The sequence below is a fragment of the Oncorhynchus tshawytscha genome, linkage group LG11, assembly GCF_018296145.1.
Source record: "Oncorhynchus tshawytscha isolate Ot180627B linkage group LG11, Otsh_v2.0, whole genome shotgun sequence".
Lineage (NCBI taxonomy): Eukaryota > Metazoa > Chordata > Actinopteri > Salmoniformes > Salmonidae > Oncorhynchus > Oncorhynchus tshawytscha.
Genome location: NC_056439.1, coordinates 50,736,359 through 50,748,858, shown reverse-complemented (window position 1 = coordinate 50,748,858; position 12,500 = coordinate 50,736,359). Strand labels below are relative to the sequence as shown.

General features: G+C 37.4%; 1 protein-coding gene across 1 annotated transcript in view; it reads right to left on the bottom strand.

Moving 5' to 3' along the window:
* LOC112237309 (prospero homeobox protein 1-like) overlaps positions 1 to 12,500 on the bottom strand; it is a 75,422-nt gene that overhangs the window by 57,312 nt on the left and 5,610 nt on the right. The window contains exon 2 of the mRNA XM_042330271.1: positions 868 to 1,265. Within this exon, the coding sequence (XP_042186205.1) occupies positions 868 to 1,215 (348 nt within the window). The 5' untranslated portion in view covers positions 1,216 to 1,265. The remainder of the gene's footprint in view (positions 1 to 867; positions 1,266 to 12,500) is intronic.

Sequence of the window (12,500 nt, the reverse complement as noted above, 5' to 3'; positions counted from 1 at the left end):
TGTGTACAGTGTGTGTAGAGTGTGTGTGTGTACAGTGTACAGTGTGTGTGTACAGTGTGTGTGTGTACAGTGTGTGTACAGTGTGGGTGCAGTGTGTGTACAGTGTGTGTAGAGTGTGTGTACAGTGTGTGTGTGTACAGTGTGTGTGTACAGTGTGTGTACAGTGTGTGTGTGTGTACAGTGTGTGTGTACATTGTGTGTACAGTGTGTGTACAGTGAGTGTGTGTACAGTGTGTGTACAGTGTGTGTGTGTAGTGTGTGTACAGTGTGTGTGTGTACAGTGTGTGTACAGCATGTGTGTGTACAGTGTGTGTGTACAGTGTGTGTACAGTGTGTGTACAGTGTGTGTGTGTGTGTACAGTGTATGTACAGTGTGTGTGTACAGTGTGTGTACAGTGTGTGTGTGTACAGTGTATGTACAGTGTGTGTGTACAGTGTGTGTACAGTGTGTGTGTGTACAGTGTGTGTACAGTGTGTGTGTACAGTGTGTGTGTACAGTGTGTGTACAGTGTGTGTGTACAGTGTGTGTACAGTGTGTGTACAGTGTGTGTGTGTGTGTACAGTGTATGTACAGTGTGTGTGTACAGTGTGTGTACAGTGTGTGTGTGTACAGTGTGTGTACAGTGTGTGTACAGCATGTGTGTGTACAGTGTGTGTACAGTGTGTGTGTGTACAGTGTGTGTACAGTGTGTGTACAGTGTGTGTGTACAGTGTTTGTACAGTGTGTGTGTACAGTGTGTGTGTACAGTGTGTGTACAGTGTGTGTACAGTGTGTGTGTACAGTGTGTGTACAGTGTGTGTGTACAGTGTGTGTGTACAGTGTGTGTACAGTGTGTGTACAGTGTGTGTGTGTGTGTGTGTGTATACCTGGAAGCCTCCCTCTCTGTCTCCATTCTTCCCCATGTTACTCTTCAGCAGTTGAGAGATGATGGTGGTGCCAGGGAAAGGCATCATGGCGTCTTCGTACGAGTTCGCTCGCTTCAGAAGCTTCCGGAGAACATTCGACTTCGCTCCGTCCCCATTGGACCCACCATAGCTGTGAGGAACCAATGAGCAGTCTCCGTCTTGCTTGGGGCCGTGGGATTGGTTCATGGCGTTGAGTAGGAGGTTCTCTCTTGCTCTGGAAAACACTACACTTCCCAGAGTCCTCTTCACCCCGATGTCCACCCGGCGCCGCTTTGTCTGTCTGCTTAGGGATGAAGCATGGTCAGGCATCCTCGAGGGGCTAAAGTGACATATCGAAGGATCCTGACAGACAGGTGCACCTGGATTGATAGAGAAAGGACATACAAATTTAAAAATAAATAAAAAAACAGAATTAAAAGTTAAGTTTTGGTTAAAAAAAACGTTAATATGGTCTTTCAAGAGACCCTTATATCTGATGAATGATACCACAGGGATCTTCCTGTAACCAGTGTTTTCCTATTGGGACAAACAGAGAAACCTTTCTTTCTATACGAGTGTACAACCAATTGAGCCGTTACAGTTTTCTATTCAAAGCTCCTATCTCCATACTACTCAGTGAATTGAATCAATTTGATTGGTGGAAGGAATGAGGTGGAAAGACTCTCTTAAGCTGAGGGAAGATGTTTTGGGAGGGGAGCAGAAATTGCATTTTCTAGTAAAGGTCTGCTAATACAGGACTAGTAAAGGTCTGTTAATACAGGACTAGTGAATGTCCTCTAATACAGGACTAGTAAAGGTCTGTTAATACAGGACTAGTAAAGGTATGTTAATACAGGACTAGTAAAGGTCTGTTAGTACAGGACTAGTAATACAGGACTAGTAATGGTCTGTTAATACAGGACTAGTAATACAGGACTAGTAAAGGTCTGTTATTACAGGACTAGTAATGCAGGACGAGTAATACAGGACCAGTAAAGGTCTGTTAATACAGGACCAGTAAAGGTCTGTTAATACAGGACTAGGAAAGGTCTGTTAAAACAGGACTAGTAAAGGTCTGTTAATACAGGACTAGTAAAGGTCTGTTGAAACAGAACTAGTAATACAGGACTAGTAAAGGTCTGTTAATACAGGACTAGGAAAGGTCTGTTAATACAGGACTAGTAATACAGGACTAGTAAAGGTCTGTTAATACAGGACTAGTAAAGGTCTGTTAATACAGGACTAGTAAAGGTCTGTTAATACAGGACTAGTAATGGTCTGTTAATACAGGACTAGTAAAGGTCCACTAATACAGGACTAGTAAAGGTATGTTAATACAGGACTAGTAAAGGTCTGTTAATACAGGACTAGTAAAGGTCTGTTAATAAATGACTAGTAAAGGTCTGTTAATAAATGACTAGTAAAGGTCTGTTAATACAGGACTAGTAATACAGGACTAGTAAAGGTCTGTTAATACAGGACTAGTAAAGGTCTGTTAATACAGGACTAGTAAAGGTCTGTTAATAAAGGACTAGTAATCCAGGACTCGTAAAGGTCTGTTAATACAGGACTAGTAAAGGACTGTTAAAACAGGACGAGTAAAGGTCGATTAATACAGGACTAATAAAAGTCTGTTAATACAGGACTAGTAAAGGTCTGTTAATACAGGACCAGTAAAGGTCTGTTAATACAGGACTAGTAAAGGTCTGTTAATACAGGAGTAGTAATACAGGACTAGTAAAGGTCTGTTAATACAGGACTATTAAAGGTCTGTTAATACAGGACTAGTAAAGGTCTGTTAATACAGGACTAGTAAAGGTCTGTTAATACAGGACTAGTAAAGGTCTGTTAATACAGGAGTAGTAATACAGGACTAGTAATGGTCTGTTAATACAGGAGTAGTAATATAGGACTAGTAAAGGTCTGTTAATACAGGACTAGTAAAGGTCTGTTAATACAGGACTAGTAATACAGGACTAGTAAAGGTCCACTAATACAGGACTAGTAAAGGTCCACTAATACAGGACTTGTAAAGGTATGTTAATACAGGACTAGTAAAGGTCAACTAATACAGGACTAGTAATACAGGACCAGTAAAGGTCTGTTAATAGAGGACTAGGAAAGGTATGTTAATACAGGACTAGTAAAGGTCTGTTAATACAGGACTAGTAAAGGTCTGTTAATACAGGACTAGTAATACAGGACTAGTAAAGGTATGTTAATACAGGACTAGTAAAGGACTGTTAATACAGGACGAGTAAAGGTCTGTTAATACAGGACTAGTAAAGGTTTGTTAATACAGGACTAGTAATACAGGACTAGTAAAGGTCTGTTAATACAGGACTAGTAATACAGGACTAGTAATACAGGACCAGTAAAGGTCTGTAAATACAGGACTAGGAAAGGTCTGTTAATACAGGACTAGTAATACAGGACTAGTAAAGGTCTGTTAATACAGGACTAGTAATGCAGGACTAGCAATACAGGACCAGTAAAGGTCTGTTAATACAGGACCAGTAAAGGCCTGTTAATACAGGACTAGTAAAGGTCTGTTAATACAGGACTAGTAAAGGTCTGTTAATACAGGACTAGTAAAGGTCTGTTAATACAGGACTAGTAAAGGTCTGTTAATACAGGACTAGTAAAGAACTGTTTAATACAGGACTAGTAAAGGTCTGTTAATACAGGACTAGTAATACAGGACTAGTAAAGGTATGTTAATATAGGACTAGTAAAGGTCCACTAATACAGGACTAGTAAAGGTCTGTTAATACAGGACTAGTAAAGGTCTGTTAATACAGGACTAGTAAAGGTCTGTTAATACAGGAGTAGTAAAGGTATGTTAATACAGGACTAGTAAAGGTCTGTTAATACAGGACTAGTAAAGGTCTGTTAATACAGGACTAGTAAAGGTATGTTAATACAGGACTAGTAAAGGTCTGTTAATACAGGACTAGTAAATGTATGTTAATACAGGACTAGTAAAGGTCTGTTAATACAGGAGTAGTAAAGGTCTGTTAATACAGGAGTAGTAATACAGGACTAGTAAAGGTCTGTTAATACAGGACTATTAAAGGTCTGTTAATACAGGACTAGTAAAGGTCTGTTAATACAGGACTAGTAAAGGTCTGTTAATACAGGACTAGTAAAGGTCTGTTAATACAGGAGTAGTAATACAGGACTAGTAATGGTCTGTTAATACAGGAGTAGTAATATAGGACTAGTAAAGGTCTGTTAATACAGGACTAGTAAAGGTCTGTTAATACAGGACTAGTAATACAGGACTAGTAAAGGTCCAATAATACAGGACTAGTAAAGGTCTGTTAATACAGGACTAGTAATACAGGACTGTAAAGGTCTGTTAATACAGGTCTAGTAAAGGTCTGTTAATACAGGACTAGTAAAGGTCAACTAATACAGGACTAGTAATACAGGACCAGTAAAGGTCTGTTAATAGAGGACTAGAAAGGTATGTTAATACAGGACTAGTAAAGGTCTGTTAATACAGGACTAGTAAAGGTCTGTTAATACAGGACTAGTAATACAGGACTAGTAAAGGTATGTTAATACAGGACTAGTAAAGGTCTGTTAATACTGACTAGTAATACAGGACTAGTAATACAGGACTAGTAAAGGTCTGTTAATACAGGACTAGTAATGCAGGACTAGTAATACAGGACCAGTAAAGGTCTGTTAATACAGGACCAGTAAAGGTCTGTTAATACAGGTCTAGTAAAGGTCTGTTAATACAGGACTAGTAAAGGTCTGTTAATACAGGACTAGTAAAGAACTGTTTAATACAGGACTAGTAAAGGTATGTTAGTACAGGACTAGTAATACAGGACTAGTAAAGGTCTGTTAATACAGGACTAGTAATACAGGACTAGTAAAGGTCTGTTAATACAGGACTAGTAAAGGTATGTTAATACAGGACTAGTAAATGTATGTTAATACAGGACTAGTAAAGGTCTGTTAATACAGGACTAGTAAAGGTCTGTTAATACAGGACCAGTAAAGGTCTGTAAATACAGGACTAGTAAAGGTCTGTTAATACAGGACTAGTAAAGGTCTATTAATACAGGACTAGTAAAGGTCTGTTAATACAGGACTAGTAAAGGTCTGTTATTACAGGACTAGTAATGCAGGACTAGTAATACAGGACCAGTAAAGGTCTGTTAATACAGGACCAGTAAAGGTCTGTTAATACAGGACTAGTAAAAGTCTGTTAATACAGGACTAGTAAAGGTCTGTTAATACAGGACTAGTAAAGGTCTGTTAATACAGGACTAGTAATGCAGGACTAGTAATACAGGACCAGTAAAGGTCTGTTAATACAGGACTAGTAAAGGTCTGTTAATACAGGACTAGTAATGCAGGACTAGTAATACAGGACCAGTAAAGGTCTGTTAATACAGGACTAGTAAAGGTCTGTTAATACAGGACTAGTAAAGGTCTGTTAATACAGGACTAGTAATGGTCTGTTAATACAGGACTAGTAAAGGTCCACTAATACAGGACTAGTAAAGGTATGTTAATATAGGACAGGTAAAGGTCTGTTAATACAGGACTAGTAAAGGTACAGGACACTAATACAGGACTAGTAAAGGTCTGTTAATACAGGACTAGTAAAGGTCTGTTAATACAGGACTAGTAAAGGTCTGTTAATAAATGACTAGTAAAGGTCTGTTAATACAGGACTAGTAATACAGGACTAGTAAAGGTCTGTTAATACAGGACTAGTAAAGGTCTGTTAATACAGGACTAGTAAAGGTCTGTTAATACAGGACTAGTAAAGGTCTGTTGAAACAGGACTAGTATTACAGGACTAGTAAAGGTCTGTTAATACAGGACTAGGAAAGGTCTGTTAAAACAGGACTAGTAATACAGGACTAGTAATACAGGACTAGTAAAGGTCTGTTAATACAGGACTAGTAAAGGTCTGTTAATACAGGACTAGTAAAGGTCTGTTAATACAGGACTAGTAATGGTCTGTTAATACAGGACTAGTAAAGGTCCACTAATACAGGACTAGTAAAGGTCTGTTAATACAGGACTAGTAAAGGTCTGTTAATACAGGACTAGTAAAGGTCCACTAATACAGGACTAGTAAAGGTCTCTTAATACAGGACTAGTAAAGGTCTGTTAATACAGGACTAGTAAAGGTCTGTTAATAAATGACTAGTAAAGGTCTGTTAATACAGGACTAGTAATACAGGACTAGTAAAGGTCTGTTAATACAGGACTAGTAAAGGTCTGTTAATACAGGACTAGTAAAGGTCTGTTAATAAAGGACTAGTAATCCAGGACTCGTAAAGGTCTGTTAATACAGGACTAGTAAAGGACTGTTAAAACAGGACGAGTAAAGGTCTGTTAATACAGGAGTAGTAATACAGGACTAGTAAAGGTCTGTTAATACAGGACTATTAAAGGTCTGTTAATACAGGACTAGTAAAGGTCTGTTAATACAGGACTAGTAAAGGTCTGTTAATACAGGACTAGTAAAGGTCTGTTAATACAGGAGTAGTAATACAGGACTAGTAATGGTCTGTTAATACAGGAGTAGTAATATAGGACTAGTAAAGGTCTGTTAATACAGGACTAGTAAAGGTCTGTTAATACAGGACTAGTAATACAGGACTAGTAAAGGTCCAATAATACAGGACTAGTAAAGGTCTGTTAATACAGGACTAGTAATACAGGACTAGTAAAGGTCCACTAATACAGGACTAGTAAAGGTCCACTAATACAGGACTTGTAAAGGTCTGTTAATACAGGACTAGTAAAGGTCTGTTAATACAGGACTAGTAAAGGTCAACTAATACAGGACTAGTAATACAGGACCAGTAAAGGTCTGTTAATAGAGGACTAGGAAAGGTATGTTAATACAGGACTAGTAAAGGTCTATTAATACAGGACTAGTAAAGGTCCACTAATACAGGACTTGTAAAGGTATGTTAATACAGGACTAGTAAAGGTCTGTTAATACAGGACTAGGAAAGGTCTGTTAAAACAGGACTAGTAATACAGGACTAGTAATACAGGACTAGTAAAGGTCTGTTAATACAGGACTAGTAAAGGTCTGTTAATACAGGACTAGTAAAGGTCTGTTAATACAGGACTAGTAATGGTCTGTTAATACAGGACTAGTAAAGGTCCACTAATACAGGACTAGTAAAGGTCTCTTAATACAGGACTAGTAAAGGTCTGTTAATACAGGACTAGTAAAGGTCCACTAATACAGGACTAGTAAAGGTCTCTTAATACAGGACTAGTAAAGGTCTGTTAATACAGGACTAGTAAAGGTCTGTTAATAAATGACTAGTAAAGGTCTGTTAATACAGGACTAGTAATACAGGACTAGTAAAGGTCTGTTAATACAGGACTAGTAAAGGTCTGTTAATACAGGACTAGTAAAGGTCTGTTAATAAAGGACTAGTAATCCAGGACTCGTAAAGGTCTGTTAATACAGGACTAGTAAAGGACTGTTAAAACAGGACGAGTAAAGGTCGATTAATACAGGACTAATAAAAGTCTGTTAATACAGGACTAGTAAAGGTCTGTTAATACAGGACCAGTAAAGGTCTGTTAATACAGGACTAGTAAAGGTCTGTTAATACAGGAGTAGTAATACAGGACTAGTAAAGGTCTGTTAATACAGGACTATTAAAGGTCTGTTAATACAGGACTAGTAAAGGTCTGTTAATACAGGACTAGTAAAGGTCTGTTAATACAGGACTAGTAAAAGGTCTGTTAATACAGGAGTAGTAATACAGGACTAGTAATGGTCTGTTAATACAGGAGTAGTAATACTAGTAAAGGTCTGTTAATACAGGACTAGTAAAGGTCTGTTAATACAGGACTAGTAAAGGTCTGTTAATACAGGACTAGTAATACAGGACTAAAGTAAAGGTCCAATAATACAGGACTAGTAAAGGTCCAGGACTAATACAGGACTAGTAAAGGTCCACTAATACAGGACTTGTAAAGGTCTGTTAATACAGGACTAGTAAAGGTCTGTTAATACAGGACTAGTAAAGGTCAACTAATACAGGACTAGTAATACAGGACCAGTAAAGGTCTGTTAATAGAGGACTAGGAAAGGTATGTTAATACAGGACTAGTAAAGGTCTGTTAATACAGGACTAGTAATACAGGACTAGTAAAGGTATGTTAATACAGGACTAGTAAAGGACTGTTAATACAGGACGAGTAAAGGTCTGTTAATACAGGACTAGTAAAGGTCTGTTAATACAGGACTAGTAATACAGGACTAGTAAAGGTCTGTTAATACAGGACTAGTAATGCAGGACTAGTAATACAGGACCAGTAAAGGTCTGTTAATACAGGACCAGTAAAGGTCTGTTAATACAGGTCTAGTAAAGGTCTGTTAATACAGGACTAGTAAAGGTCTGTTAATACAGGACTAGTAAAGGTCTGTTAATACAGGACTAGTAAAGGTCTGTTAATACATGACTAGTAAAGGTCTGTTAATACAGGACTAGTAAAGGTATGTTAGTACAGGACTAGTAATACAGGACCAGTAAAGGTCTGTTAATACAGGACCAGTAAAGGTCTGTTAATACAGGTCTAGTAAAGGTCTGTTAATACAGGACTAGTAAAGGTCTGTTAATACAGGACTAGTAAAGGTCTGTTAATACAGGACTAGTAAAGGTCTGTTAATACATGACTAGTAAAGGTCTGTTAATACAGGACTAGTAAAGGTATGTTAGTACAGGACTAGTAATACAGGACCAGTAAAGGTCTGTTAATACAGGACCAGTAAAGGTCTGTTAATACAGGTCTAGTAAAGGTCTGTTAATACAGGACTAGTAAAGGTCTGTTAATACAGGACTAGTAAAGAACTGTTTAATACAGGACTAGTAAAGGTATGTTAGTACAGGACTAGTAATACAGGACAAGTAAAGGTCTGTTAATACAGGACTAGTAATACAGGACTAGTAAAGGTCTGTTAATACAGGACTAGTAAAGGTCTGTTAATACAGGACTAGTAAATGTATGTTAATACAGGACTAGTAAAGGTCTGTTAATACAGGACTAGTAAAGGTCTGTTAATACAGGACTAGTAGAGGTCTGTTAATACAGGACTAGTAAAGGTCTGTTAATACAGGAGTAGTAAAGGTCTGTAAATACAGGACTAGGAAAGGTCTGTTAATACAGGACTAGTAATACAGGACTAGTAAAGGTCTGTTATTACAGGACTAGTAATGCAGGACGAGTAATACAGGACCAGTAAAGGTCTGTTAATACAGGACCAGTAAAGGTCTGTTAATACAGGACTAGTAAAAGTCTGTTAATACAGGACTAGTAAAAGTCTGTTAATACAGGACTAGTAAAGGTCTGTTAATACATGACTAGTAAAGGTCTGTTAATACAGGACTAGTAAAGGTCTGTTAATACAGGACTAGTAATACAGGACTAGTAAAGGTCTGTTAATACAGGACTAGTAAAGGTCTGTTAATACAGGACTAGTAAAGGTCTGTTAATACAGGACTAGTAATGGTCTGTTAATACAGGACTAGTAAAGGTCCACTAATACAGGACTAGTAAAGGTATGTTAATATAGGACAGGTAAAGGTCTGTTAATACAGGACTAGTAAAGGTCCACTAATACAGGACTAGTAAAGGTATGTTAATACAGGACTAGTAAAGGTCTGTTAATACAGGACTAGTAAAGGTCTGTTAATAAATGACTAGTAAAGGTCTGTTAATATAGGACTAGTAATACAGGACTAGTAAAGGTCTGTTAATAAAGGACTAGTAAAGGTCTGTTAATACAGGACTAGTAAAGGTCTGTTAATAAAGGACTAGTAATCCAGGACTCGTAAAGGTCTGTTAATACAGGACTAGTAAAGGTCTGTTAAAACAGGACGAGTAAAGGTCGATTAATACAGGACTAATAAAAGTCTGTTAATACAGGACTAGTAAAGGTCTGTTAATACAGGACCAGTAAAGGTCTGTTAATACAGGACTAGTAAAGGTCTGTTAATACAGGAGTAGTAATACAGGACTAGTAAAGGTCTGTTAATACAGGACTATTAAAGGTCTGTTAATACAGGACTAGTAAAGGTCTGTTAATACAGGACTAGTAAAGGTCTGTTAATACAGGACTAGTAAAGGTCTGTTAATACAGGAGTAGTAATACAGGACTAGTAATGGTCTGTTAATACAGGAGTAGTAATATAGGACTAGTAAAGGTCTGTTAATACAGGACTAGTAAAGGTCTGTTAATACAGGACTAGTAATACAGGACTAGTAAAGGTCCAATAATACAGGACTAGTAAAGGTCCACTAATACAGGACTTGTAAAGGTCTGTTAATACAGGACTAGTAAAGGTCTGTTAATACAGGACTAGTAAAGGTCAACTAATACAGGACTAGTAATACAGGACCAGTAAAGGTCTGTTAATAGAGGACTAGGAAAGGTATGTTAATACAGGACTAGTAAAGGTCTGTTAATACAGGACTAGTAAAGGTCTGTTAATATAGGACTAGTAATACAGGACTAGTAAAGGTATGTTAATACAGGACTAGTAAAGGTCTGTTAATACAGGACGAGTAAAGGTCTGTTAATACAGGACTAGTAAAGGTCTGTTAATACAGGACTAGTAATACAGGACTAGTAAAGGTCTGTTAATACAGGACTAGTAATACAGGACTAGTAATACAGGACCAGTAAAGGTCTGTAAATACAGGACTAGGAAAGGTCTGTTAATACAGGACTAGTAATACAGGACTAGTAAAGGTCTGTAAATACAGGACTAGTAATGCAGGACTAGTAATACAGGACCAGTAAAGGTCTGTTAATACAGGACCAGTAAAGGTCTGTTAATACAGGACTAGTAAAGGTCTGTTAATACAGGACTAGTAAAGAACTGTTTAATACAGGACTAGTAAAGGTCTGTTAATACAGGACTAGTAAAGGTCAACTAATACAGGACTAGTAATACAGGACCAGTAAAGGTCTGTTAATAGAGGACTAGGAAAGGTATGTTAATACAGGACTAGTAAAGGTCTGTTAATACAGGACTAGTAAAGGTCTGTTAATACAGGACTAGTAATACAGGACCAGTAAAGGTCTGTAAATACAGGACTAGGAAAGGTCTGTTAATACAGGACTAGTAATACAGGACTAGTAAAGGTCTGTTAATACAGGACTAGTAATGCAGGACCAGTAAAGGTCTGTTAATACAGGACCAGTAAAGGCCTGTTAATACAGGACTAGTAAAGGTCTGTTAATACAGGACTAGTAAAGGTCCACTAATACAGGACTAGTAAAGGTCTGTTAATACAGGACTAGTAAAGGTCTGTTAATACAGGACTAGTAATACAGGACTAGTAAAGGTATGTTAATATAGGACTAGTAAAGGTCCACTAATACAGGACTAGTAAAGGTCTGTTAATACAGGACTAGTAAAGGTCTGTTAATACAGGACTAGTAAAGGTCTGTTAATACAGGAGTAGTAAAGGTCTGTTAATACAGGACTAGTAAAGGTCTGTTAATACAGGACTAGTAAAGGTCTGTTAATACAGGACTAGTAAAGGTATGTTAATACAGGACTAGTAAAGGTCTGTTAATACAGGACTAGTAAATTTATGTTAATACAGGACTAGTAAAGGTCTGTTAATACAGGACTCGTAAAGGTCTGTTAATACAGGAGTAGTAATACAGGACTAGTAAAGGTCTGTTAATACAGGACTATTAAAGGTCTGTTAATACAGGACTAGTAAAGGTCTGTTAATACAGGACTAGTAAAGGTCTGTTAATACAGGAGTAGTAATACAGGACTAGTAATGGTCTGTTAATACAGGAGTAGTAATATAGGACTAGTAAAGGTCTGTTAATACAGGACTAGTAAAGGTCTGTTAATACAGGACTAGTAATACAGGACTAGTAAAGGTAATACAGGACTAGTAAAGGTCTGTTAATACAGGACTAGTAAAGGTCCACTAATACAGGACTTGTAAAGGTCTGTTAATACAGGACTAGTAAAGGTCTGTTAATACAGGACTAGTAAAGGTCTGTTAATACAGGACTAGTAAAGGTCTGTTAATACAGGACTAGTAATACAGGACTAGTAAAGGTCCACTAATACAGGACTAGTAAAGGTCCACTAATACAGGACTTGTAAAGGTCTGTTAATACAGGACCAGTAAAGGTCTGTTAATACAGGACTAGTAAAGGTCAACTAATACAGGACTAGTAATACAGGACCAGTAAAGGTCTGTTAATAGAGGACTAGGAAAGGTATGTTAATACAGGACTAGTAAAGGTCTGTTAATACAGGAGTAGTAAAGGTCAACTAATACAGGACTAGTAATACAGGACCAGTAAAGGTATGTTAATAGAGGACTAGGAAAGGTATGTTAATACAGGACTAGTAAAGGTCTGTTAATACAGGACTAGTAAAGGTCTGTAAATACAGGACTAGTAATACAGGACTAGTAAAGGTATGTTAATACAGGACTAGTAAAGGTCTGTTAATACAGGACTAGTAAAGGTCTGTTAATACAGGACTAGTAATGCAGGACTAGTAATACAGGACCAGTAAAGGTCTGTTAATACAGGACTAGTAATACAGGACTAGTAAAGGTAT